The sequence below is a fragment of the Neopsephotus bourkii genome, unplaced genomic scaffold (genome assembly GCF_033783945.1).
Source record: "Neopsephotus bourkii isolate Nb327-2 ecotype Australia unplaced genomic scaffold, CSIRO-AGI_Nbou_v1 NB_1678, whole genome shotgun sequence".
NCBI classification, from domain to species: Eukaryota; Metazoa; Chordata; class Aves; order Psittaciformes; family Psittacidae; genus Neopsephotus; species Neopsephotus bourkii.
The window spans coordinates 164,210-189,995 of NW_026902152.1; the positions used below are offsets into that span (position 1 = coordinate 164,210).

The 25,786-nt window shown below is 57.0% G+C and overlaps 2 protein-coding genes across 7 annotated transcripts; one reads left to right on the top strand and one right to left on the bottom strand.

Annotated features, from left to right (window-relative positions):
- Positions 1-620: 620 nt before the first annotated feature.
- On the bottom strand, positions 621-8,206 carry FCSK (fucose kinase). 4 transcript variants are annotated; one of them, XM_061375808.1, is made up of 23 exons: positions 8,137-8,206; positions 7,882-8,039; positions 7,705-7,755; positions 7,492-7,617; positions 7,245-7,317; positions 6,864-6,961; positions 6,635-6,715; positions 6,426-6,545; positions 6,084-6,225; positions 5,719-5,846; positions 5,525-5,626; positions 4,935-5,105; positions 4,794-4,861; positions 4,268-4,632; positions 3,641-3,851; positions 3,050-3,216; positions 2,745-2,972; positions 2,462-2,605; positions 2,226-2,345; positions 1,965-2,152; positions 1,667-1,766; positions 948-1,171; positions 621-790 (listed from the first exon to the last, which is right to left on the bottom strand). In XM_061375808.1, the coding sequence occupies exons 1-23, from the start codon at positions 8,204-8,206 to the stop codon at positions 674-676; spliced, it is 3,252 nt and encodes a 1,083-aa protein (XP_061231792.1). In that variant the 3' UTR covers positions 621-673. The 4 variants fall into 4 exon arrangements, with proteins under 4 accessions (XP_061231792.1, XP_061231789.1, XP_061231790.1 ...); XM_061375805.1 differs by lacking the exons at positions 7,492-7,617; positions 7,705-7,755; positions 7,882-8,039; positions 8,137-8,206 and having other exon boundaries at positions 5,525-5,623; positions 7,245-7,485; XM_061375806.1 differs by lacking the exons at positions 948-1,171; positions 7,492-7,617; positions 7,705-7,755; positions 7,882-8,039; positions 8,137-8,206 and having other exon boundaries at positions 1,665-1,766; positions 7,245-7,485.
- Positions 8,207-9,165: 959 nt separating this feature from the next.
- Positions 9,166-21,018, top strand: ST3GAL2 (ST3 beta-galactoside alpha-2,3-sialyltransferase 2). 3 transcript variants are annotated; one of them, XM_061375809.1, is made up of 8 exons: positions 9,166-9,221; positions 15,999-16,249; positions 16,332-16,757; positions 16,852-17,045; positions 17,418-17,597; positions 17,778-17,823; positions 17,993-18,112; positions 18,428-21,018. In XM_061375809.1, the coding sequence occupies exons 3-8, from the start codon at positions 16,425-16,427 to the stop codon at positions 18,599-18,601; spliced, it is 1,047 nt and encodes a 348-aa protein (XP_061231793.1). In that variant the 5' UTR covers positions 9,166-9,221; positions 15,999-16,249; positions 16,332-16,424; the 3' UTR covers positions 18,602-21,018. The 3 variants fall into 3 exon arrangements, with proteins under 3 accessions (XP_061231793.1, XP_061231794.1, XP_061231795.1); XM_061375810.1 differs by lacking the exon at positions 9,166-9,221 and having other exon boundaries at positions 15,962-16,249; positions 17,418-17,594; XM_061375811.1 differs by lacking the exon at positions 9,166-9,221 and having other exon boundaries at positions 15,964-16,249; positions 16,514-16,757.
- Positions 21,019-25,786: the final 4,768 nt, after the last annotated feature.

Sequence of the window (25,786 nt, forward strand, 5' to 3'; positions counted from 1 at the left end):
TCTGACATCCAGGGCTATGGAGGCCAGCAACCAGAACATGCTGTACCTACTACACAAGGAGAGCTTTGCTTGCGCAGTACTGAGACTCTTGAGAACCCGTTGGGAGGTTGGAGCTCTGCTGGGGAGAGAGGGGAAACGAACACCTGCTGGAAACAACCTGCTTTATTCAAAGGGAGTACAGGGACAAATAACTCACTGCAGAAATAAGTCTCTGAGCATGGGCAGGACTTGATTCTACATCCAGGTAACATTCTTGGTGCAGGAACATTGTGTGCCAGTTGGGCAGTCTCTGCTGCAGGAAGGTCCCTGCTAGAAGCAGCATCACAACTGCCCATTCTTTTCCCTTTGGAGAACTATGAAAGCTGGAGTGAAAGCCTCAAATCAGCCTGGAGGCCCTAGCAAGCTGTCTTTCTGGCTAAGCTTTCTTTCTAGGGATGGTTTTGCCTGTGCCACTTGTGACAGCTTTCCAGCCTCTGTGGCTTTTGGAGCATGTAGCGGCACAAAAAGGCCACATAAAGACCTAAGGCACCTACTGGAGCCGACTGAAGCAGCAGCCTCTAGATCAGCAGAAATGTCCCTGCTTTGGAAGGCTCTAAATCAGCAGAGATGTCCCTGCCGGCTGCTGCCTCTCCTGCCCTGCCTGCCTGCCAGGAACAGGTCAGAGCAAAGGCCTTCACACAGCCATATGGTCCCCAGGGCAAGCACTGTCTTCTGTATCACATCCCACAACCTTCAGCGAGAAGCCGCCCGTGTCCACTTCGACGCTGTGGATGCTGAAATTGCCCAGCCCCTAGGAAACAAAGAACGGGGATGCAGCTGGCGCTGAAACCAGCAACGGACCTGCCCTCCACAGACTGGGAAGAGCTACAGGGACAACAATCAATCTCATCCCACTGTCCCATCTCATTCACCTGGGCCACTGAACTGCCTGGGAGCTCATGTCTCACCTCAGTTTTGGCTAGAATTTGGTGCAAGACCTCTTTCTGCCTCGGGGCTCTGGTTAAGACGTAAAGGAAGCCACCACCGCCAGCCCCAGCCAAGCACTGCCCATAAACGTAGGGCCGGAGAGCATCCATCATGCGCCCAACGGCCAGCGGCTCACACCCAGGTGCCATGAATTTCTTCTGCTGCCAGTAGCAGTCCAGACACTTTCCAATGAGTGGCAGGTTACCTGCAGGAGAGGATATTGCAAACTATCTGCCTTTGTTTCTCATCCAAGAGGCAGGTCTCTGCCTCTCCTGCTCAGCACAAGCTAAATTCTGCCTTCTCATCAGCCCTGCCTGTAGAGCAAGAAAACCTAGCCCTGTCACGTTGCTGTTTGTTTCTAATCCTCCACAGGTGGAGAATTTGCTTGCTCTAATGCTCCAGCTTCTCCTCCACAGCATCCCATCAGCCAAAGGCCAAATAACTCCACAGCAAAGGACAGGCATGGCCCCCAGTCCCATCATGAATGACTTGCAGAACACCAGCCAGCCTTGATGTGTCTCATCCTCCCTTCCTTAAAGTCTGTTTTTCAAGCCTGAATTTTGGGACATTGCCTGTAACATGAGGGTGGTCCTGGGGGAGGAATTTTGTCTCCCCAGGGCTGCACAGACTCTCCCCAGGGAGGTTTGTGTTCCTTCAGTTGTTAGAAAGGCCAGCCTGGCCCAGGAGATGGGGCTCACACCTTGCCTCAAGGCCTGGGCACACTCCTCCGCGTTGCTCACCAGCGCATCAGCATTTTGCACAGCTGAGGGCACCCTGGCATACCAGTTCCTCACCACATCCTGAAAGAGGCCACAATGTCCCTGTCACCATTCTCTTGGGTCCAGCAGCACCCAGGGAGACAGTGCTGCACACGCAGCCTTCAGTGCCAGTTCCTGTTGGGGTGGCAAAGCTTTGTACCAGAGAAGGGGACAGGCACCACAGCCCATGGGGAGAGCAGAGGCTGGAGGCTGCAGCACCCGGGGGCACCCTGGCGTTACCTGGAGCAGGTTGCGAGCCAGGCGCGTCTTCCCCGTGTACACCAGCAGCAAGTGATCGTTGAGGGTCTGAGTAAAGCCACTGGGCACCTGGATCTCCTCCACCTCCACCCTGAGTGGGAGCTGGGCCTTTGACCTCCCAATTTTGATGCCCGGTACGAGCCCACCAACCTGATCCTGCCAACCGCCACCTGCAACGGCAGAGGGGCCTCAGCCACTGCCAGGCCCTCACCCTATGGGCTGACAGCTTACACTGGTGCCTACCTGTTGTGAGCCTCTGCTCCAGATGCAGCACGGCGTGGATGAGAGACTCCGTGCTGGCAGCCTTCCCAGCTGCCCGGTACAGTGACGCCATCACCGCTCCTGCCAGGATGCTGCTGGTGCCTGCAGGGAGCACAGGCAGGACACATGCTGGTGAGAGCCTGGGAGCAGTGAGGGAGATGCCCCATCACCATGCTGGCAGCAGGAGGGACTCCCCAGCCCTGTCCGTGCAGACTTACCAAGGCCAGACCCATGGGGCAGCGTGGACCAGGTGTGCACCTCAAACCCACCCCTGAAGTTCTCCATCAGCTGGGCCTGCAAGGGTTTCTGTGAAGGGAACTGGACAACTTGGCTGCAGATGAAGGCAGCTTTGAGGAGGGCTCCTGAAAACAAAAAGCAAAGCTGACACCTGCTCCCTCACCCCATCATCCCTCAAAAGGGACACCCTGGCAGCAGGGGGTCACGACACCCAGGGGGACATCACAGGTATGGAACTGGTCTGTGTGGCTGGTGGCACCTCACCTGGTGCATGTGGCTGGCAGTAATCCTGCAAGTGCTCCAGCTCCCGGCACACCAGCTCCGCCAAGGCCTCGCTCCGCGGTGTCCCACCAAGGCTGACCAGGCGCAGCTCCGGCTCGCTGATGCGCCGTACCCGCGCACCAATGGGCCAGCACCCATCCACCAGCACTGCTACATCTACCACAGCTCCACCGTGCTCATATGTGATGGGGGGGGTGTCGCTCCAGCCGCCTGCGGATGCTCACCGTCAGCTCCCTGCACCACAGGGGTGAGACAAGGATCATGCCTGGGGCAGGGGACACACTCACCAGAGAGGTCCAGGCGGGCTGGACATGCCACTTGCACCCAGTGCCCCAGGGGTGGCAGCTCTGCCTGTCCCACAGTGACAAACTGGCACGAGGACATCACTGCCTGCCGGATGAGGATCTGCTCAGCCCCCTCATAGTGCCGAGCTGCTCTCACAAGCAGAGCTGGCCTGGGAAGAGAAGGATGTGTGGAGACCTCATAGCAGCCTTCCAGTGTCTGAAAGGGGTCTACAAGGATGCTGGAGAGGGACTTTTCATTAGGGACTGTAGGGGCAACAGGTTTACTGAAACAGGAAGTTCGTATTAGATACAAGGAAGAAGTTTTTTACTGTGAGGGTGGTGAGGCACTGGAATAGGTTGCCCGGAGAAGTGGTGAATGCCCCATCCCTGGCAGTGTTGAATGTCAAGCTGAACGCAGCCTTGGGTGACATGGTCTAGTGTGAGGCATCCCTAGCCATGGCAGGGGATGGAACTAGACAATCTTAAGGTCCTTTCCAACCCAAACCATTCTACAATTCTATGCTGAGCCCACCACTGCAGCTCCATGACTCCGCTGGTGCCAGAGATAGGGCAGCTCACCAGCCCCAGCCTCACCTGCTCATCCACTTCTGCCGCTCAGCAGCCAGCTCCCGGACACCGCCGGCGATGTCCCCACTCTCCAGACGCCCAAAAGCTGAGGCCCACTCCCTGTTGGCAGCGGGACCACTCCGCAAGCCCCCTTCCCCTCGTGCCATGCAGCCCAGCACCTCAGCGATGCAGGCGAGTGCCCGTGCTGCAATGCCAGCATCGCCGGCCGTGGAGGCAACTAGAAAATAAAAGGAAGCTGCAAAGCCACAGGCAGGCTGCAGGCCATAGAATCATAGAGCCTTAGACTGGTTTGGGTTGGAAGAGACCTTAAAGCTCATCCAGTTCCAACCCCTGCCACAGGCAGGGGCACCTTCCACTAGACCAGGTTGCTCCAAGCCCCATCCAAGCTGGCCTTGAACATTGCCAGGGATGGGGCAGCCATAGCTCCTCTGGGCACCCTGCTGCAGTGTCTTACTACCCCACTTGTGCAGTGAGTTGGCTCCAGGGAAGAAGGACTTGCATGGCTTGCACCCATCCTGGTTTGTTGATGCCATGGCAATGACATGGGTGTCAGTGTCACTGGAGAGGGTGGGGAGCACCAAACAGCCATGACACCCAGAGATGCAATACACAGCTCATGTGAGTCCAGCTCACCCTCATCCAGCGTGCCCAGCACAGCCTCATGGTAGCCCTCATGGACAGCACTGCGGGCTAGGGGCAAGAGGCTGCTGTCCTTGCGTCCCAGCAGCACGCGCCGCACCTTGTGCTGGCCCTGCAGGAAGAAGAGGGCCTGGCGGGCACCCAGCTCGGCTGCCTTGTCCAGGCAGGGCAGCAGCTCCTGCCAGGACATGCGCCAGGCCGCCCGCCAGCGTGCCAGCCGCTCGCCAGCCACTGGGGCCAGCAGCCACAGCACGTCCTCCAGCCCCAGTGCCTCGTGGGCATGCAGCACTGGGAAGAGACGGGCGTTCAGCAGGCAGCGGCTCCCCTGTGGCGTCTCAGCATCCCAAAGGTCCCCTTCCCTGATGGAGGGAGAGCCCATCAGCACCACCCTGGGCCTCGAGGATAGCTTCCAGAGGGCAGCCAGAATGCAGGATGGGTTGAGGTGGCCGTGACACCTCCCCATTGCAGCCACCCCCAGGGGAGCCAGGTCTTCTGTCCCATCCTGGCACATGGCACCTACCGTATGCCTGTCCGATGGAAAAACTCAGCCCAGGGCATGTTCAGGTAGGTGGCCCTTTCAGCCGGGCTCTGCAGAGGGATGGAGCAGCTGGTTACACACTGGCTTTGAGGGGAGACTCTCACCACCTTGACACCCTTGTACCTGCCAGTCATCAAGGCGGCCAGTGAGAGTAAACACGCAGCAGGACAGATCACGCAGCTGCACATGGTGGCCCTGCAGAACGACGTCACGTAGGGGAAAGCCCTGCAGGGCTGGCGAGGAGCCTACAGCGAGGCCAGAAAGCAGGCAGCCAGGACCAATCTCCAGGGGACCCTGTGAAGAGGCAGCAGGGCCCTGAGACCCCAAACTGGAGCCAGATCCCAACATCAAAGGGGAAAACACCCTGGGAGATAAGCTGGGGCCAGCAGGAGCTAGGTGCCAGAGGGACACAGTTTGCTTTCTTGTGGGGCTGCAGGGACACGAACTGCAGAAGCTCAGGCCAAGGCTTGCAGCCATGACAGAGGATTTGCCCTGGTTCCTAGGGAGGGACAGGCCAGGGGTGACCTGGTCCCTGTGCCTGGGGAGGGCAACAACCACCAGGGTCCCAAGCACCACCTGAAAGGCAGCCCCAAAGACAAAGGGCACCCCAAATCTCATAGCTGTGGGTCCCACACCCCAGCCAGGGCCACCTCACTCTGCTGCCCATCCAGTGTACTGAGAACTTGGGAGTCACTCCCATCGTAGCCATGTACCTGGAGGTGACAGTGCTGGATGACGCTGCCAGCTGCCAGCCGCACGGCTCCTTCCAGCAAGCAGTTGGTGACCGAAGAGCCATCCTCCAGGAGACAGGGCTGCTGCCAAGGACACAGAGGCACGTGGGACCGGGTCCTAGCCCAGAGCAACCACCAGAACATGTGTGAGCAAGGATGGGGGTGGAAGGACATACATCCACATGGGAATGGGCTGTTTTGCAGAAGCAGAGGTGGCTGGCAGAGCTGGGCAGGAGCGTCAGGCTGCGGATGTGGTCGCTCGCAGAGGTGGTCATGTAGTCATAGGACGCATTGGGAATGCAGGCTGTGAGGGACAGGAAAGCTCTCAGCACACCAACAGCAAATGTGGCTGTGCCCAACACCCGTGTGAGCCAAGGACAGCCAGGCTGAACATACCCCCAGTCAAAGGGGGACAGAAAAGACCCAGGGACCTGCAGCTGTGGGGAGAAAGAGCCAGGCCCTGACCATGCCATTTCTCCCCACAGAGGGGAAGGGGGGTCAGGTATGGGTCATGTCAGTGCACCACTGCAGCATCACTTACCCATGCTAAGTGGGAAGGCATGGAGAGCTGCCCACAGCACGGCGCGGGCATTCCTCACACTGGTGTCACCACCACCCTTCACAAAATCCTGCTCTGTCACCCCCCTTGCCATGCACAGCACAATGTCAAAGAAGAGGGAGAGCTGGGGAGAGAAGGGACCTGTTGGGTGCAGCCACCCTGACCCCCACCCTGCTGCTGGGTGCTCCCCTCCTACCACCTCTCCCACCCAAATTTGGTGTGGTGTGGGGGGCAGAAGCCCTAGAGGGCAAAGTACCCTAAAGAGATGCCCAGCAGCAGCACCCATGGGGTAAGGAGTCCTGTCCTCCGCAGAGGGGCTGTCACCTGGATGGGTGGTGCCCCCGAGTCCAGTCCCATGTACGTGCAGGCATCCAGAGGAGGGATGACATGGGTGGCCAGAAGTTGCTCGGCAGCATCTGAGGAGAAGAAAACCACCCCGCACACCTGCGAGGGCACAGCAGGGCTGAGGCTGCAGCCATGGTGACACAAGGGACAAGGCTGGCAAGGCCACCAATGCCCAAGTCATGCCCTACCAGTGGGACAGTGCCGTCAGGCCCTGCACACTGCTGGATCTGGGCCTCTGTGCCTTTGTAGATGATGTTGTGCACCAGCCCCTGGGAATGAGACTACCACAATGAGCTTTTCAGGGAGCCCCAAGCTAAGCAGCCACAGCAGGGCTGGGACCTCAGCACCCAAGGCACTGGAAGGGTAGGGACCCCTGTGCCTCCAAGGGCACCCTTTGGAGGAAGAGCTGCTACTGACCTGCTCATCAGTGAGGTAGACCCCATGGTTCCTGGCATATGCCTGGCTCCCGGGCACTGCAATTACTCTGACACCCTGGAGGCCATCCCAGTCGATCCCTGAGGAGAGGGACACAGAGCAGCATCCACTGGGGCAGCACACATACCTGCCCGAGGCCCAACTGCCTGAAAACAGGGCGTATGGCAGAGAAGATGAAAGCAGTGTTCAGCCTTGGCCACCTTGCTTTGGGCATGACAGATGCTCCAACTGTACATGCGTTTGCAATGCCCAAGCATCCACACACTCATGGGAGCATACTGCAGGCTGGACCAGCTGTGCTACAGGCTCTGCCCCCTGTCCCAAAGCAAAGCGCGTGCTGGAGGAAAGGCTGGCACCACTTACCTGGTGCTGAGGGCACGGTGAGGAGCATGTCGGTGCTGCAGACCCACACGCCGGGCGGGGAGCCCACACAGAGCTGCTGAGACAAGGGCCACATGCCCAGGGAGAGCAGGGAAGGGGCTCGACCCTCACACCCTTCCCACCCTGCTGGGAGCCAGCTGAAGGCACCCCGAAGGCTTCAGCCCCCACACCCGGGTGCCTAGCATTGCACAGCACTAGCCCAGAACCCCGTTCCACAGGCCACACAGACCCGGTGTGTCATGGTCCCCAGCAGGCTGTCCAGGTTGCAAGTAAGAGCTTCAACCGCAGCACCGGGCTCCTCCACAGGCAGGCAGGTGAAGGCCCGGCCACAGTCATCGAAGGAGAAGTCACGGCCCTGGTGGGAAGGGGAACGCAGTGGTTGTGACAGGGAGGAAGAGGGTGCTATGGAGCGTTTCAAGTTGGGCTGCAGGCCGGCTCTCACCGTGTGCAGAATGAGGATGTGGGCTTCCTTCAGGACATCGGAGGTCACCACCTGGGAGACCAGTGCAGAGAACAGTCACTGGGGACAGGAAAGCCACCCATTTCCCCACCCTGCTGCAGCCTCCCCGGCCCCTCCAAAGGCTGCACCCCGCTCCCCCTGCCGGGGAACGCCCCTCACCGTGCAGCCCGCCCGGGCGCTGAGGTGCTCGGCCGCCACCAGCAAGGCATTGAGGGTGGCCCCGCCGCTGCCCAGGCGGGCCCATGGGTCCTCCACGGCCAGGAGCAGCGGCGGGGGCCGCGGACCCAGGCCGCCCCTCAGTCGGCGTATCTCCAGCTCTGCCAACCGAGAGGCGGGCGGCGCTGAGAGCTGGCACCTCCCGCTCCTCCCCGCTCGGCCCGCGGGGAGAGGACGAGCGCCAACCCCGCCGCTTGCCTCGCTGGAAAGCCGACACACAGCCGCCGCGCTGACAGGTGAGGACGAGGACGCTCCACTCCACCGCCATGGCTGCACCGCACCTTGCGCTGCTCCGCGGTGCACGCTGGGAGATGTAGTCCAGGACGCCAACACTCTCTGCGGAAGGCCAGCGGTGAGAGACTACATCTTCCAGCGTGCACTGCGCGCAGGGACAGGCCCTGGCTACTTAAAGGTACAGTGTACCCCTGCCCCGGCGCTGTAGTGTCTCCCCCCCGCCCCTAGGGGGGTTTCAGAGGGATCATGGGGGTTTTTACGTTTTCTGCCCCAAAAAGGCCCCCTCAGCCGGCGGCGGCTCGCACCCCTAAGTGCCCTGTGTCACCTGGGTCACGAGCGCGCCCGGACTCAGCTCGGCTCCCCTGTGGCGAGCAGGGTACCAGCAGTGGGTGCTGATGAGCGCCCCGGGGTGGATGCCCTAGGGTATTGGGGGGGGTGGGGTGGGGGGGTGCGCTGCTGGTGGGTGCCCCGTGTGTGCAGGCGTGGGTACTGGGGAGTGCTGATGTGTCGGGTGGGTACTGGCATGGGGATGGGGGAATGGTAGCGGGATGGACACCGAGGGGTGCCGATGTGCGGGGGTGGGTACCAGGAGGTGCTGATGTGTCGGGGTGGGTACGGGGGTGGGTACCAGGGAGGGGTACAGGGCGTCCACGGACGCCGACGAGCCGGGTGGATACCAGGATGGATGCCGGGGGGGTTGCGATGCGCCGGTGGGTACCGGGAGGTTATACCGGGGGTTGCCGATGCGCCGGGCAGTGCACCGGGACAGACACCAGAGGTGCCGGTGGGCCGGGTGGGCTCTCCTCCTACAAGTCCCACAAGCCCCCCGGGCGGCCGCGGACTACATCTCCCAGGCTGCCGGGCCAGATCCCCCGCCCCGCACGGCGCGGCACGGCACGGCCCGGCCCGGCCCCGCACGGCCCGGCCCCGCACGGCCCCTCGCGGCGCGGAGGGTGCGGCGCCGAACGAGGGGCCGGCAGCAGCGTCTGTAGCGGCGGCGGAGGGGCCCGGGTGCGCCCGGAGTCGGGGCCGTGCAGGAGCCGAGCCAGGTACAGCGGCGGAGAGCGGGCCCGGGGAATCGCGGGGTGCGCCGGGGAGGGGTGGCCGGGAGCTGCCCCGTTGCTGGGGAGCACGCACCCGGGATGTACTGGGATCGGCCCCGGCGAGGATGTGCTGGCCCGGGCCCCGCGGTGCCAGCCCCGCGGAGGATGCTTGGCCCTGGAATGGGGGGTCGGGGCTGGGGGTGCTCCCCGGGGAGCTGGCCCTCTCCAGCCGAGTGTCCTGGGGTGCTGCGCAGGGCACGCACCCCGGTGGGGGGTGCTGGGGGCAGAGCTGGGGTGGCTACAGCGGGGACCGGAGTAAGGGGGGAGGCTGTCTGAGGGTGCCCCCAGTCCCCAGCAGTGACAGTGTGCATGTGAGGTCCCTCAGCAGCAGGGTGACACATGGCTGCGTGACATACGGCGTCCTCGCCGGGGTAGTGGCAGCCAGTATTTCACAAACACAGCGCGAGCGGCCCTGGGGACAGGGTTGGAAACTATGTCACCGAGCAGGAACATGTCCCCTGCTTGCGGCTGTGTCTGCGGGGTGGCGGTGCCAGGCTGGGAGCCGGTCAGCCTCCAACCCGCCGGGGTTAGAGATGTCTCCCCGGCCAAAGGACGGCTCTTGGGGCGCTGGAGCTGAGCTTTCAGGGCCTGGGGATGCAAGGGGTCCCCATGCACGCTGGGGGCTTGGGTGCTGCTGAGAAGGTGAGGTTTTGCTGGGGCTCCAGCTGTGAAGCCAGAGCGTTTATTACAAAGTTCCCAGATATTTCCCCAGAGCGAGGACTCCCCATGCCAGCAGGAGGATTTTGGGGTATGAGGAGGGTGCTTGGGCAGTGAGGAAGCTTGGACTGGACAAAGGGCCACGTCCCCTCTTTCTGTGAATAAGGGAAAAACATGGCTGAGTGAAACCAAATAACCTCAGAGCCCCCAAACTTGCAGTGTTTCCCTCCAGGAGGATGTGTGGGCTCCATGCTGGTGGAGGTAGTTTTGCTCTCCGTTATCTGCGGATCTCCCCTTTTCCAGCATGGCCCTGAGCAGCAGCACTGGCTACATCCCAGCCATCCCGAGGCAGTGAGCTGTGACAGGAAGTTGCTCAGCGCTTTGGGCTTGGTTTGCCTTTTTCTTCCCCTTTTATTAGAGCCAGATGTTGCGTCTGCAGCAGTGATGCTTGGGGCGGGAAGAGGAAGCTGCCGTCCCCTGCAACCCACCATGCGCGTGCCTGTCTGTCTGTCTGTCTGTCCCCATCTGGCAGTGAGCAGCAGCCCCGCTGCCGGTTGCCTGCAGCAGCTGCCTGTCAAAAGCCTTTCCCTCTCCTCCAAGGAGCTCATGGCGGTTCTTGGGAATGGCAAGACGCGCTCTGCTTGCTCGCCCACGTCTCACTGGCGCTGGAGTCAGGCAGGGAGAGGAGAACAGGCAGGAGAGGAGAGCCCTGGCAACCACACACTGGGTGAACTGACTTGGGCTTGAATTTTCTTGCCCAAACAACTCCAGACTGGCACTTTTTGGCCAAAGGCACTGGTGGCTTCAAGGGCGAAATGGTTTTCCCGACGGCTCTTGGCACTTCAGATGCCGCCCCAGCTTGGCCCATGCCAAGGTTCCAGCGGCTTAATGGCTTTCATCTCCTCCCGCTGCATTTAATTCTTGCAAGAGTGCAAACTGCTAATTGCTCTCCAGTGGCTGGGCTGGCTTTAGTGCTTCCCAATGAGCTGTGATTTATCAGAGCCTGCTGGTCCCTGAGGGCCTGGGATGTAGTGGGAGAGGCTGTGAAGCTCCGTCTTGGGCTCCAGGGGATCTCTCAGCTCCAAGTTCCCCTTTGCCATTGGCACGTCCCGAAAGATTTTTTTGGAGATTGCAAGAAATGTGGGCCTTGGGTCTGTGGCAGAGCCCCCAGAGATGCTCCCCAAACCACATACGGATGAATGGTGAATACATGTAAACGTATGTAACATGTTTAATAACAAATATATATAATCTGTATTTTTTCCTTTCAGTGATGGGGCTCTAAAGTAACGCCAGTGACAGTAACTCTTGGAAAACCAGAGCAAGGGGCAGGCACTTTGCCATGGGTGCCACCATGTCCCCAGCAAAGGACCTTTGATCTGCAGCCATAATTGGGCTAATTAGGCATATGCAAATGCTCCTTCTTCTAAGCATCCAAGCAGAGCCCTGGCTAGCAGGGAGGAGAAGCTGGGTTCCCTCACTGGGTCCTGCTCTTATTTTACACCTAATGGGAGCCCCTGGCAGTTGCTGGTCTGTCCTGGGATCGATGATGGAGCCTTTCCTAACATCCTTGTGATAAAATCTCCTAGGTACAATTTTACTAACAAGTTCAAGGTCCTCTCAGCCCTGCCCACAAGCAAAGCAGGTTGCAGTTCTCTGCTTGGGCTGTGTCCTGCGGGAGAAAGGGAGCTTTCAGTCACAGCACCCATCAACCGGACCTCAAAGCCTTCGGGTTTCCACCGCTTCCCATCCTTGGAGCTGCTGAGCTCCAGGGAGAGGGATGCAGTGGGGGCCTCACATCCCTGCTTGCCTTCCCTGGGCAAAAGGCCATGGCTGGAGTCAGCTCCCCAGCCTGGTGTTGGCCCATCCTGCACTCCTGCACATTTTTTCCCGGTGAGGCATGGATCATGAGCCTTATGGCTGGGGAAAATGTGCTGTAACAGTGGAGGGGGAGCAGTTCCCCCCTGCTGGGTGCTGGTGATGAAGGGGAGCAGGAGTCTGCCCTTGCTGGGGACCATGCCTGCTGCAGTGTGCCACATCCTTCCAGGTGGCTGAGGACAGGGGGAGACCAATTTGGGGGTGTCTCTGGAGTGCTTTGCATGGGGAGCTGGAGGGAGGATGAAGGAGAGGAAGCAGTGGGTGGTGGTGAGCACCAGGCTCTGCCTCCTCTGCTCTTGCTGGGGCTCGCTGGCCACCCCATCTGCTAGCCAGCCTGAGCCTGGGTGCTCAGTGTGACTCAGCTCGATGGTGCCCAGACCAGTGGTATCTGATGTGGTGGTGGTACACAACCTGGTGGCTTGGTGGTACCCGACCTGGTGGTATGTGACCTGGTGGATTGCTGGTACCCAGGTCGGTAGTACCCAGCAGTGAGGCAGCTGGTGCAAACCGGGGGCTCCGGAGTAGGTGCCTGGGGGTGCAGGGCAGCAGGGCTGGCCCTGCACGCATTCGAGGCCGGGGGAGGGCAGTTTCTCCACTGCATCAAACTGAGCAGGGACTTCCTGTCCTCTGCCTCCAGTGCAGCGACCTGGGCATAATGAGGCCACATGGAGAGCGCGGCCTTGGGCTTATCAACCACCCTGGAGTGCAGGGATGTTGCAAGCCCCTTCCAACCACAAGGGTGGGAGCATCCCTTTCTGAGCTTTCCCACTGCTGGCACCTCCCCTGCACCCCCAAATCCCATAGGAAACGACCTCACCAGCAGTTGGCTCTGTCCCAGCTCCATGCAGAGTATTTGGCCTCCCAGGCTCTTTCCTGGCCTCATCCCAGTGCTGAGGGATGAGCCTGAAATAACCTCTCCGGATGCTGGGCACGAGGAAACCCTGGAATTGCTGCCACGGCCAGCAACCAATTAACTGGGCTCCATTAGCTGATTGAGCTGGCTGATAAGAGTATGATTAATTAAAAGGATAAAGAATAAGTTACCTGGTCCTTACTGCTGTCAGGTGGTGGCGATGGCTTAACCCATGAAATTGGCTTCTCCTGTTAATCCCTGGTGCCATCAGCCCTTTGTGGCATCACTTAACAGGGAGAAAAAGCACCAACACTGGGCTTGCTTCCTTTCCCATCCACCTTCCAGAGCGGAAAAAAAAAAGGATAAAGGGGAAAATTATGATCCCTCTGGGTGAACAGTGCAGGAAAGGACGTATTTAATTAACCATGCTTTTCTTGCTGGGTCTCAGTTTGGATTTGGAAGCCAACTGATGCAGAAGGACAGGAGCATTGCCCCTTCCCATGCTGCCTCCGGCAGATTCTTGGTCACCATTCCAAGCTAACATGAGCTGACGGCCCCAGCTAAAGCAGCGCCGAGGGGGGGGGGGGGCTGCGACCTTGGGCAGCCAGTTGGGCTGTGGAAAAAAAGTGAATTTGAGGGGTTTTGAGTTTTTGTAGTAATTCTGCTTGCTGAAGCCAGGCCTGGAACAAGGACGGATCATGACTTTGTATTTCCTCCTGGGGCTGAAGGAGAAGATTCAATTCCCTTCCTGTTAAAGTAAAAAAATCGCTAAATCTCATTTTTTCCATCCATGACAGCAAAAGGAATGCTGGTCCGAGGCGGAGCCATCCCCACACACTGCCCCCTCTTCCACCTACAGAAGCCAGGCACAGCTCCAGCACCCGGTCACTGGTTTGGCAGTGGCAGAGGTGACATCCCTGCAAAGGGGCTGTGGGAAGGGTGGCACCTGGATACTCAGGGATGTGTTTCCTGATGACTCCTGGAGGGAATTCCCAGCCCCAGCATGCCTTTGTGGAGCAGCAGCCGGTGTGGGCAATGCTGCCTCTGCTCCTCTGTGCCTCTTCTCACCGGCCCCAGGCAGGGTGACCCCTGTCTCCTGGGGACAGCTCCTTCCTGTGCCCACCCTGTCGCTTACCAGCAAGGAAGTCAGTGCAACAGCCTCAGGATATCTTAGAAATGAGACAAAAAGACGAAAAGACCTAAAAGAAAGCCGGCTTGGGGATGTGCTCAGTGGTGTTACAACCGAGGGGAAGGGGAAGACATCCTCCAGGCCCCTGGGCTGTCAGTCACCTTTCTCCAGAATTCATCCTGAAATTAAGCCTTATACATCCCAAAAGGAAAGATGATATGATGGGAAAAAATCATCCAACTGTAAAAGCAGCGGGCCCTTTTAATAGCCTTGCTTCATTATGTCTTGCCATCAAAGAGAAACTCGTGTTTGATGAGCCCTTGGTCTTCAGGAGGCATTTAAGGAGACCTGGGGATGAATTTGGGAGCGAGAGGACATTTAGCGGTATTGCTGAGCTGCTGGGCTCACTCACCACAGAACAAGTCCCCAAATTCTCTGTTATTTTAAGAATACCCTTAAGAATACTGCCCCTGGTCAGTGGGGTTTCATTTGGCAGTGACAGGTTGGGTTGGGTTTTGGGAGCTGGCAGCGGTGGTACGGTTAATGCTGGGGTATGACTGGATGTGTAGGTGCTGTGTCCCTGCTGGGGTCTGTAAGGACCGGTGCAGATGGCAGCAGCCACCAGCGCCTGCTGGGGAATGGATGACTCAAACAAGCCGCTGGGATTTCAGGGTGCTGGGCTGGAGGATGGTTTCCCACTGGGGGCAGGTCTGGGAGGCCCAAGACAAAACGTGCTCCAGATGCCAGGATGTGGCAGGCAGGACGCAGCTGGGCTGAGGAGCCGGAAAGGGAGTTTTCCCCCTTTCACCAGGAACAAAAATACCACAAGCACGTGATGGCTGATTTCCTTCAGCCTTTATGAAGCCCCATGGGATGTAGAGCAGCGGCAGCAGGGGAAGGGGGATCAGCCCATCCTGCTTGGCGTCCCTGCCATGGCACAGCTAAAAAGAGCCCAAAATTGGCATTTGCCTCCAAAACCTTCCAGCGTGGTGCATCTGCAGGGGATATAGAGCTTTTGACTGGCTTTGTCCCAAATGCCCCTTGATGTAACCCTCCGTTAACAAACACCCCTGCGTTTTCCACTGGCAGCAGCCCAAAACCTCGTTGCAGTCACTTGTGCGCTGTGTGTGTCCCACAGAGACATTAAATACCCCTGGAGACAGGGAAGAGACTTGGACAACAATCATGCCAGGGACGCGCACCTATTGTCTGTCTCTGTAAAAGCTGTCATCCCTTGGACAGACACTTGACTGTGGGTTCATAATGATCTGGGCAGGAGCTGTCTGTGTGATGGGCTGGGGGGGTTGGGTTTTTTGGGCCATGCTTATGTCTTGCCCATCCCAGCAAGGAGCTTTTGGGGGTGCTCAGCAGCCTCCAACCCTGACAAGAAATCTGTGATCTTGCATAGGATGTCTTTTTATAGGAAAGAAGCATCCTGGTGCCTGCTAGGTCCTAATCGGTGCTGCTGGCCTCTGCACTGTCCTAACTGGGGCCAGTGCTGAGCTTTGGAGGCGATGCTGCCATGGGGGGGTCCTGCCCTGGCATCTTCCTCCCCTTTTCGGGGTGATGGACCCCGCCGCAGCTCAGCAGCTGTCTTAAAAGGGGATTTTCAGCTATTTTGTGGGTTTCTGGCTGAGGAGGGTCTGGCTCTGCCTCCCCCGCTCCTCCCCTGGTGCAGGCACCAGCACCTCTGCCCCAGCTATTTTTAACCGTTGGGATCACAAGCCTCCACAGTGACCTTTCCCGAGGGACACTGCCACATGGGGGGAACAGCGGACAGTGGTGTTGGTACCCGTAGGGCCCCCGTGGGGCTGTGACACGGCTGTTGCCTGTCGACAGCAGCAGCAGCTGGTGAAGAGGGGTTTGGAGGGGCTGCTTGTGGCCTGGTGGTGGAGAAGGACTGAGCCTCAGCAAGGAGCCACTTGTACAGCTCCAGAGGTGAACTCATGGTTCAACCTCTGTCTGGCAGAGAGGGGGAGGGCACAGCCTGGGAGCTCCCCCGGTGCTGCTAGCGAGGAGCATCTGTTCGCTTCACACCAGCTTGTCTCCTCTGGGGATGGGCTGGGTGGCATTTTGCGAAGCTCAATGGGAATTAGCAAACCCCGTGGCCCCCCAGCACCCTCCTCCTGCTCAGTGCACCCCTCAGCTTCGCCATGTGCATCGCCATCCCTAGGCCTGACACATCGTCCCTTCCTTCCCACTCCAGGCTGGTATCGTGGTGGCCATGTTCCTGAGCCGGTGGTGGTGGGCAGTGCGCCAGCAGATCAACTGAACGCAGGGAATAATGAGCACTATCACAGCTGAAAGCCAGCCAGGACCAGGACCTGGAGCTGGAGCTGCCACCAAGGCATGGTGCCGTGGCTGAGCCCGGTGTGCTGAGTGTGCTGGACCCCGCACCCAGCAGCACATACTCTCCCCACAGCTGCACCACGCGGATGGAAAGCTGCAGCCCAGCAGGTAAGAGCCCAACGTGGTGGCTGCTGGGGACTCCACGTCCCCCCCGTTCCGCCGCAGTGAACTGAAGCTCTGTATCCCACAGGGACTCTAGCTGGCCGGCTGACGCCATCCTGCACCCTGTGCCCCAGCCCTATGCCGGAGCGGGCGCCCTCCCCGGCTCAGCCGCTCGCTGACCATGAAGTGCTCGTTGCGCTTCTGCTTCCTCTCGACCGCCTTCCTGCTCGTCTTCGTCATGTCCCTCCTCTTCACCTACTCCCACCACAGCATTGCCTACCTGGACCCCGGCGGGCTGGGCGGCATCCACCGGGTGAAGCTGGTGCCTGGCTACGCCGGCATGCAGCGGCTCAGCAAGGGGGGCCCATACCCCCGGGGCTGCGCTTGCCGTCGCTGCCCGGCCGACGAGGCTGGGGCTGCTGACTGGTTTGATGCGCGCTTCGATGGTGCCGTGTCCCCGGTGTGGACCAAGGACAACATGGACCTGCCACCTGATGTCCAGAGGTGGTGGCTGGTGAGCAGGGAGACATCTGTGTCCCACACCTCCTGCGCGGGGAGTTTTGTCTGACACGGGCTGGTGACCCCGCACCCTTCTCCACCCCTCGCAGATGCTGCAGCCCCAGTTCAAGTCCCACAACACACATGAGGTCCTGAGCAAGCTCTTCCAGATTGTGCCAGGCGAGGATCCCTACCGCTCCCGTGACCCACGCCACTGCCGTCGCTGCGCTGTGGTTGGCAACTCAGGCAACCTGCGTGGCTCCGGTTATGGGCCAGAGATCGACGGGCATGACTTCATCATGCGGTGAGGGCAGGGGACCCCCTCAGCCCCACAGCCAGCACAGAGGCATGAGGTGATGCCAGCCGCACTGGTGGGTGCTGAGTTCCCATTGGGCACCTCAGCGGCATCTTTCCTGGTCTGCAGGTTCCAAGGGGTTCCCCCTGCTCCAGCTGCTCAGTTATGCATGGGTTCTGCTGGGTGCTGGAGTGGATCCAGCCCTGCCACCTGCCCTGGGCTGGCTGGGGGGACCACCAGCTCATCCCAGCACCCTGAGCATCAGCGGGCTGGGAAACTGCCCCTTGGCAGCCTTTGGCAGGTCACAGGGTACACCCATGTCATCTGCAAGGGAGCAGGGTGGCTGGGAAGGGGGTGTCACCTTCCCTGCTCTTTCCCTAGGATGAACCAGGCACCCACGGTGGGTTTCGAGGGTGATGTGGGCAGTCGGACCACACACCACTTCATGTACCCTGAGAGTGCCAGGAACCTGCCTGCTAATGTCAGCTTCGTGCTGGTGCCCTTCAAAACCCTGGACCTGCTCTGGATCGCCAGTGCCCTCTCCACCGGCCAGATCAGGTTGTAAGTACACGGCTGGCACCCGCAGCACTGAGCTGGTCACTCACCTACCACTGGGGCATCTCCTCTGGGTTCCTCCCTTGGTTCCTTCCTCCCGGAGCATCCCAACCGCCAGTAGCTCAGCTCGGGGGTGAAGGACATGGGGCCTCCGGTTGCTCACCTGCCTCTCCATTTTCTTCCCAGCACGTACGCACCTGTGAAGCCTTTTCTGCGGGTGGACAAAGAAAAGGTAAGGAGGGCTCATTCCTATGCTGCGATGAACACCTGTTTGGCCATGGCCCCCCTCACCCCATCTTCTCCTGGGGTCCCTGTGCACACCTTGGTGGTCCTTCCCAGGGTACTGATGCCAAGGGGAATATAGCCCTGGCTCCAGCAGTAAACCCCGCGTGTCCTCCCAGGTGCAGATCTACAATCCTGCCTTCTTCAAGTACATCCACGACCGCTGGACGGAGCACCACGGGCGCTACCCCTCCACCGGCATGCTGGTGCTCTTCTTTGCCCTCCACGTCTGTGACGAGGTGTGTGGGGTCTTCCTCTGGGCTGCAGGGACCTGGCTGGCATGGGCTGGGTTTGCTGGGACCCTGAACCTTGCTGGGATAAGGAGGAAGGTGACTTCTTTGGGTCCAACTGCAGCAGTTTCACTACCTTCAGTTGCCTGACACTACGGTGATGGGCACCCTCGTGCTGATGGGCACCTTTGAAGGGTGCAAAGGCCAAACAGAGGGATGTATGGTGTGATACCCCCCCCCAGCAGCACTGTGGATGCTTATCCAAGGGGGGTCCCCAGCCCACTGAGGGTCATGGCTGGCTCATCCCCCTCCTCACATCTGCAGGTGAACGTCTTCGGGTTTGGCGCTGACAGCCGGGGTAACTGGCACCATTACTGGGAGAACAACCGCTACGCCGGGGAGTTCAGGAAGACGGGAGTGCACGACGCCGACTTCGAGGCGCACATCGTCGACATGCTGTCCAAAACCAGCAAGATCGAGGTGTACCGGGGGAGCTGAGCCTGCCTGGCTCCCGGCTCTCTCCCGAGCACTGCTGGAACCAGCCTGGCCTTGCTCGGTGCCTCAGCAGCCAGCCAGGTTTAGAGCTAAAGGAGACCCTCTGCTTTTTTAATTATTATTATTAAGAAACCCAGCTGAGAAAGGATTTGTGAACACAATCAGTGACTGATGGCGGCCGCCGCCGCCTTGCGTCTCGTTACAGTCAAACCAAATGCTGCTCTTTTTAAAACAAGACGACAACCCCAACCACCAAAGCCGGCTGACCTTGGGGAGCACCCGAGCATCGCGTCTGGGCTGAGGGAGACCTGGTTGCCCAGCAGCCTCACTGGTGGAACAGCTGCTTCTTGCTTCCTTTATTTTGATATGGGTTTTTTTTACTCACCTGGAGCAGCCGCCCCTGTTGCTTCCCCAGGGAAGGCTCCCTCCCAACATGTCCAGTAGGTCCTGGTGCAGCTGGATCGTACAGACCCACCACGGGGAGCTGGTGGCCACGGGAAGCCAATGCTCTGCTGCAGGCTCTTGGCTGCTGGCATGGCCAGGTTGGGAGACAGAGAGGAATCCTGGCTCCAGGGCTGGTCACCCCTGCTCCTCTGTCTGAGGACTGAGGGAGGGTAGGACAGATTTCAGGGGTGACCATGCAAAAGGCAGCTAAGAACCCCAAAGGAACAGCAGCCCTGGCCCTTGGACTGGGCTTTGCGAGCGCTTGCAGAATGCTCAAGGGATGCAGAATGCAGCAGCAGCTCCAGTCCCACCAGAGGGGAGGAGACAAGTTTTCCCTTGGCTTTTGGGTTGGGAAAAATAACAGATTAGAGATAGCTTTAGTGGGTGAACAAACTGTGCTTTTGCTTTCGCATTGCTACAGACAGCTCCGGTGAGAAGCTGAAATCCCAAAGTCTTTGCTCTGTTTATGAAGTTGGGACTTTGTTGATACCAGCCTGGTCCAGCCACTGTCCTCAGGGTCCCCAGGGTTTCCTGTGGCATGGGACAGATGCAGAAGGGAAGTGCCTCCCCAAAGATGCAACCAAAACCACTTTATTCGGGTCAGCCAGGCAGATGGGTTGGGTTTAGGTTGGTGTGGTTTTAGAAGATGCTGGAACGAAAAAGGCAACCATGGAAAAGGTACCACAGAGAGGGACCCATCTGCACAGCTGGTGACCACTCTTGATGCTTGGCATGGTGATGACACAAGCCCCACAGAGGAGGGGTTGTGGGGCTGGATCCCAGGTTGCAATAGCTGTTTGAGGAACAATCACCATAGGGGTTTTACCCTTTGTGATTTTACCCTTTTTTACCCTTTTGTATCAGGCTTTCCTGCAGCAGCCTCTTCCCTGCTTCTCTGTGTCAGTTTTCTTTTTTTCCTGAGGTTTCTCTCTGCAATCGTGAAACAGGAGGGTTTGGGTCACCTGGAGCAGGCGCTGAGCATCCCCTGGGCTGGGGGAAATTCATCTTTTCTGTCCACAGGGCTTTGATCCCCTCAGTTTCATGGTGGGTTTTGATAGAAACGGTGCCACACAAGCACAAGCAGCCCATCCATGACCTGTGACCACCAGAGCTGGCCCCAAGCCCCGCTTCAAACCCCGTGACATGGAGACAGGTTGCAGCGAGCCCCAGTCTCCACCTCCCTGGGTCGTTTCTCCCTTTTTTAGGGGAAGAAAACCAAACCCACAAAACCACGAGCAACAATGAGTGCCTTGACCACCTCCTGTCAGCTGCGCCAGGCTGTGCATGCTCCCTTGCCTGTGGTGGGGGCTTGGCAGAGTTATCCGGCAGTCAGAACTGCTTCCCTCCTTGTGCAGGGCTGGCTCTCAGCTGGGACGTGCTGCTGGGGCATACAGACAGAGAGGCAAATGGCATTTGGAGAGGCCAAATCCAGCGTGACAAGGCTGACCATGCCCAGGGCCAGGCCAGACAATCACAGGGCAAGCGGAGGCACTGGGTACCAAACCCAGGTACGAAATGCATTGGCAGCACAGTGCCAGCGTCTGGCTTGCTTGTGGCTCCTTGCTGCCCTGACAGTATTTTTATTGGGCTGATTTCATTCCCGTACCCCCTTTGGGGTTTTAATTATTATGTTTATTTAAGCTGTCCCGCTAGGACTTGCACCTTCTGTTTCTCTGGCACAGCAGCTGCTGGCCAGGCACAGGAGGAGGATGCTGCACGGCTGGCAGGGAGCCGTTGTGATGAATACCACTGTACTGTACATAGAGGAGGTGTCAGGCAGAGGCTGTGGGCAGAGAGGAGGTGCCCAGGCTTGGTCTTCATCACACAGTGCCTGATGGAGCACCCATCACTTCCCACCCTGTGGGGAGAGACACCAGAGCTCTGAGATAGGGCTGGGAGCAGGGGGGTGCCTTCGCCTGTAGCCTCTGTGTACATGGGATATTTCTGCACACAACTGTCTTAAAACCTTAAAACAACTCTTTTTTTTTTTTTTTTTTTTTTTTAAGAAAAGACAATAAAAACCATGCATCAGAACTGCGCTGTGTTTTCCTTCTGGTAGCCCTGCCGGCTGCATAGAACCCTAGAATCAACCAGGTTGGAAAAAACCTTTAAGATCATCAAGTCCGACCGTTACCCCGGGAGTCCTGCAAACCTGCAACACCGAAGCCAGTTTTCTTCCCTCTGTTGCTTTCCTTTCCGCATGTTCTATCTTCTAAAGGCAAAAAGACAGAACAGCTTTGTGAGGATTGTCACATTTACAGAGGGAAGAGCAGTCCCCTGTATCCTGTGCTCTCGCCAGGCCAACACACTGCTTTGTCTGTACCAGGGTAATGGGTTTGGGGTGGAGAACAGTGGGACTGAGGACCCACTAGCCTTCAAATACCAGACAGGGCAGCAAGAAGCAATTCCTGCAATGGCACCTCCAACAGAACCCTTGAGGGGAGGCAAGACACTGATTTAGAAATGTGTTTTAGCTCAAGACACTCCACATTTCAATCCGAGGATGGCTTGAGTTGGAAGGGACCTTAAAGCTCATCCAGTTCCAACCCCCTGCCACAGGCAGGGACACCTTTCATTTCAGGAAAGGAGGGAAAGGGAGCAGGAGGATTGGTGGGGCTGGGAGGATGCTCTGCTCTCCTCTCCATTAGGCCTGGACATGAGCCACCAGTTGTGATTTACACTTTTGCAGCAAAGCAGGAGCTGCCCAGCAGCAGAGCCTGACACCACTGCTCCAGCCAGAGCACACCATTAGGTGATGTAGAACTTACACCCATGTCTGCTATGGCTCTCCTGACCCTCCCTGGAACCTAAAACAGAGGCTCCAGCTCTCAGCTCCCAAAGGCTGGACCCTGCAACAGGCCCAGAGTCCCAGCAGGATCCCATCCAGATAACCAGGGGTTTGGATCCTGAAGTACACATGAAGCTCCTGCGCAACAAACCACCAACTTCAGGAGTAGTTAAAATGCCTCTTTATTAATATACAAACCAAGCAACATTTAGGCCAATCAAAACATGAAATAAAGCATGAAATAAGTACAGCATATATAACATGGCCTCAATGGACAGCAGCAAACTCACCCTGACTTGTGTGCTTGGGGAACAGCTGCCCATGTCCTCCACCATGGGGTTTAGCCATCAGAGCAGCTTTGTCTCTCCCAAACCCCTTTGAATCCAAGACTGGCAGAAGTGAGACCACAACTCCTCTCAAATGCAACCACACAGCGTGAGGTTTCTACAACCCCACATCTCGAAAGTATAAAAAAGCATCCCCAGGCTGCTAGAGGTGATCTGTGGTTGTCTGCCTGCCACAACACTGCAAGGGGAAAGGGAGATGACTGAAGTGAATGGGGAACGACGCTACTGAAGTTGTTCCTCGTTCTGTCCCACCTCAGCTACATCCATTGCTCAACACTCACAAGCGTAAGGCACTAGGAAAATGTTTTCACAGGTTCAAACTTCAGTTGTTCTTAAAACTTCAGCAGCAGCAGACTTCAGGAGTCCTCCAAGCCCTCTAAACTCTGGAGACTGGTAAGAGCAGGAAGGAGCTTTGGACACATACCGGTATATTGATACCCGCAAGCAACGCTGGAGAAGGGAGGTACTGGTGCAGATGGCAGTTTCCTCTCAGGAGACATGCACTAGGTGTTTTTCCAAGAACAGGGAGACTTTCTCCTGCAGAATTCAGGGCTCCTGTAACAGCTGTGTATGCAAAAGCCATCACACATACACAGCTAGGACAGAGCAGAAAGAGACAGAAAGAAAAGGTCTTGTCTCAGGAGCAGCAGCGTGGAGCTCATCTAGACCAAAAAGTTTTCCCTGACTCCTGCTGAAGATGCTGGAAGCATTACCATCAGCCTGCCACCAATCTGGAACTGGCTGCACTCACAGCACACACGTGCTCCTTCCCCTAAGCGTGGCTTAGGTGGCTTCTCTGGCAGTGTAGCGTGTCGTACCTGCAAAGCAGCGCTTTGTTTTGTGCTGTAGCTCAGAGCCAGTCTGACATCAGGAGCCCAGCAGAGCTTTGAGACAAATGGGAGATGGGAAGTCTCCAGGCCATCTCCACAAACCTTATGGGTGGCAGAAAATCCCTCTGCTCCTGCTTCTCCTACGAACATCAGCTGATTCAGAAGCGAAACGTTCAAGCAGGGAACTGTTTCCTTTAATGCAATGGGACACTCACAGAGTACTCTACACCACCCCAGGAACACCCATTAGAGCTGGAGAGACACAGTGAATAAATCCATTTCTAGGGGAGGGGGAGAAAGAGAAGGTGTAAGCCCAGACAGCTGTACAGGCACGGGAGCTCCAAGCTCTTTCAGCTGAGTTCAGTAGGAATTCCAGGCTCAGATCAGCAGCACAGTGCAACAGCAGCTTCCACAAACACTCAGAAATACCCGCCAAGGTTTGGACCTGCTCTGCATGCTCAGCACACAGCAATCCAGGAGGAAAATCAAACAACAGGCACAACCAGGGCCCAAACACCTAATCTCAACCTTTAAGGCATCTACAAATATTTAAAGTTGGTTTTCCTCTCTCAAATGCAAAGACTCCGCTTGCTGAGAGCTATAAGCATGCTACCATCATGACACTTAAGGGAAATTTAAAGTGCAAAGAAAATTTATGAATGCTTTTTAAAGACAGATTGAAGTCATCTGCTGACACCAATCCCCTGCTTCCCAAAGCCCTGTTCCCTGACTGAATGCTTTTTAAAAATAAAGATCCAATCAATCAGTTAAGGAAAAGGTAGTATAAAACAGAAAGCATCCTGAAATTAGCAGAAATTAACCTGACCAAGCACTGAAATAAAATCACTTGGGAAGACAAATCCAGAAAAGCCATGGCTGCCCCAATCCCCCCCAGTGTTCAAGGCCAGCTTAGATGGGCCTTGGAGCAACCTGCTCTAGTGGAAGGTGTCCCTGCCCATGGCAGGGGGTTGGAACTGGCTGAACTGGGCCCCTTCCAACCCAAACCAGTCCAGTATTCTATAGGATTCTCAGCAGTCAAGCCTTCTGTCTGAAATAAAAACAACTTCTGCCCTGTAAGCAAACTCCCTCCCACAAATGTGGAAACTTCTACCTTGTTTTCATAGATTTCTTCCCAAAAAGTGACCATTTTGTTAAAGTGCCCTGGAAGGATAGGGGCAGCGATGGCAGCACTGTGCCCTCCCAGTTACCTGGCAGTCCTGGGGTAATGGCTGGACTTGATTTTAAAGGTCTTTTCCAACCTTGCTGATTCTATGATTCTATGTGCCAGAGAGACAAACATTGTCAGCAATCGAAGGTACACACTCCCTACCTCCCTGTGCAGCACCATTCCTTTCATTGCCACAAGAAATATGAGGGGGAAACGTGTGCTGGAAAATGAACTGTGTCACTGCTCCCAGTTCCTCACATCACTGTCCCTCATCTGCCCCAGGCCATGGCAGCCTCTCAGAGCTTGTCCAGCACTAAGGCTGCAGAGGAAGATGCTCCCTGAACTGGGAATCAGGACTGATCCTCTCTCCAAGGCTGGGCTTAAGTGGGTGAGTAACTGGCAAAGGATCAAACCGTAATCACGCCTCTCCTTCCACCTCAGCTCAGCCACTCTGCCATCTACCCCCTTGCCTGTTTTTATTTCGCCGTGCATTGTGCTCTGATGGGCAGAAAGAACCAATGTGCTCAGCTGCCTCAGGAAAGAGATTACAGAAGTATTAAGGAGAGTGGGAAAACCCTGGCACAGGGATCAGGAGTGTTAAATGGTGGAACACAGAGCAGCCACAAACCTGCCTGGGAGTCTGGATGTTGGTATCTGCCCTATCTGAAAGCTGAAGAGCCTAATTCAATGCAGAAAGACAGAGCTAGAGCCAACCTGGTCCAGACGATGAAGCATCAGGTGGAATGAGAGAAGAATCTACACATGAGAGATCTTACAGCAGCACAGGCTAAGTTTGGAGATGTTGCAGGCACAGCAACACGATATGCAGCAGCTTGAATGCAGGGGAAAGAAGGAATCCAAGCTTACAGCAAGACTTGGAAATGCACTGGAAGCTTCACATGACCTTCCCTCCTTGCCACAAAATGAGAAGGAACTTTCCAACAAGGCATATCAAATTTGGACACTGGAGTCAACACAGAGAAAACAAGAAATTAAGTCTGGCAAATACAAATGTGAAAATCCCTTTAACACACCCTCCTGAAACAGAAAACATTCCGAAGTAGACTGCTTTAATTTTATCCCCAGATCATTAAGTATGAACAACTTCCTTTAACAGCACTTTTACTCAAGCCTCTCAGTACTCGTTCAGGGGCTAACAAAACATGAGAGCTTAGGGAAAGACGTAACAAGTATAAAACAACGTAATACCTCTGGAAAAAGGAATTTAATGGAAGACGCTGCTAACTCTTACACAGTTCCTCACGCTACAAGTAACACTGGGGCAAGAAAGCCCTTCCTAGTGTATCAGAATGCCATAGATTTAGATGGACTCAGCACTGCCACACCAGCAAACTCCCACAGATGCTGACTTCTGGGGTAAGAAAAAACAAGCCTACACATGCCAAATGCGTATCACCCCTCGTGGCCTATCTCCCCCCGGGTCACCTTCCCTTAACTTTTATCCCTGGTGGGCAATAAGTTTATCCTAACACAGGTTATAGAATCAGAGAATGGTTTCTGCTGGAAGGGACTGTCAAAGGTCATCCAGTCCAACCCCCCTGCAATGAGCAGGGATGCTCAACCTATGATATTTTAGCAAAAAAAAAAAAA

Bases quoted from the DNA above. Each gene is read 5' to 3' on its own strand.
- FCSK (XM_061375808.1), bottom strand. From the start codon at position 8,206: ATGGCGGTGGAGTGGAGCGTCCTCGTCCTCACCTGTCAGCGCGGCGGC. The intron at 7,756-7,881 runs GTGAGGGGCGTT...CTGGTCTCCCAG, and splicing joins GCGCCCGGGCGGGCTGCACG to GTGGTGACCTCCGATGTCCT. The intron at 3,217-3,640 runs GTGAGGCTGGGG...TTCTCTTCCCAG, and splicing joins CGGCAGAAGTGGATGAGCAG to GCCAGCTCTGCTTGTGAGAG.
- ST3GAL2 (XM_061375809.1), top strand. From the start codon at position 16,425: ATGAAGTGCTCGTTGCGCTTCTGCTTCCTCTCGACCGCCTTCCTGCTC. The intron at 16,758-16,851 runs GTGAGCAGGGAG...CACCCCTCGCAG, and splicing joins ATGTCCAGAGGTGGTGGCTG to ATGCTGCAGCCCCAGTTCAA. The intron at 17,046-17,417 runs GTGAGGGCAGGG...CTCTTTCCCTAG, and splicing joins GGGCATGACTTCATCATGCG to GATGAACCAGGCACCCACGG.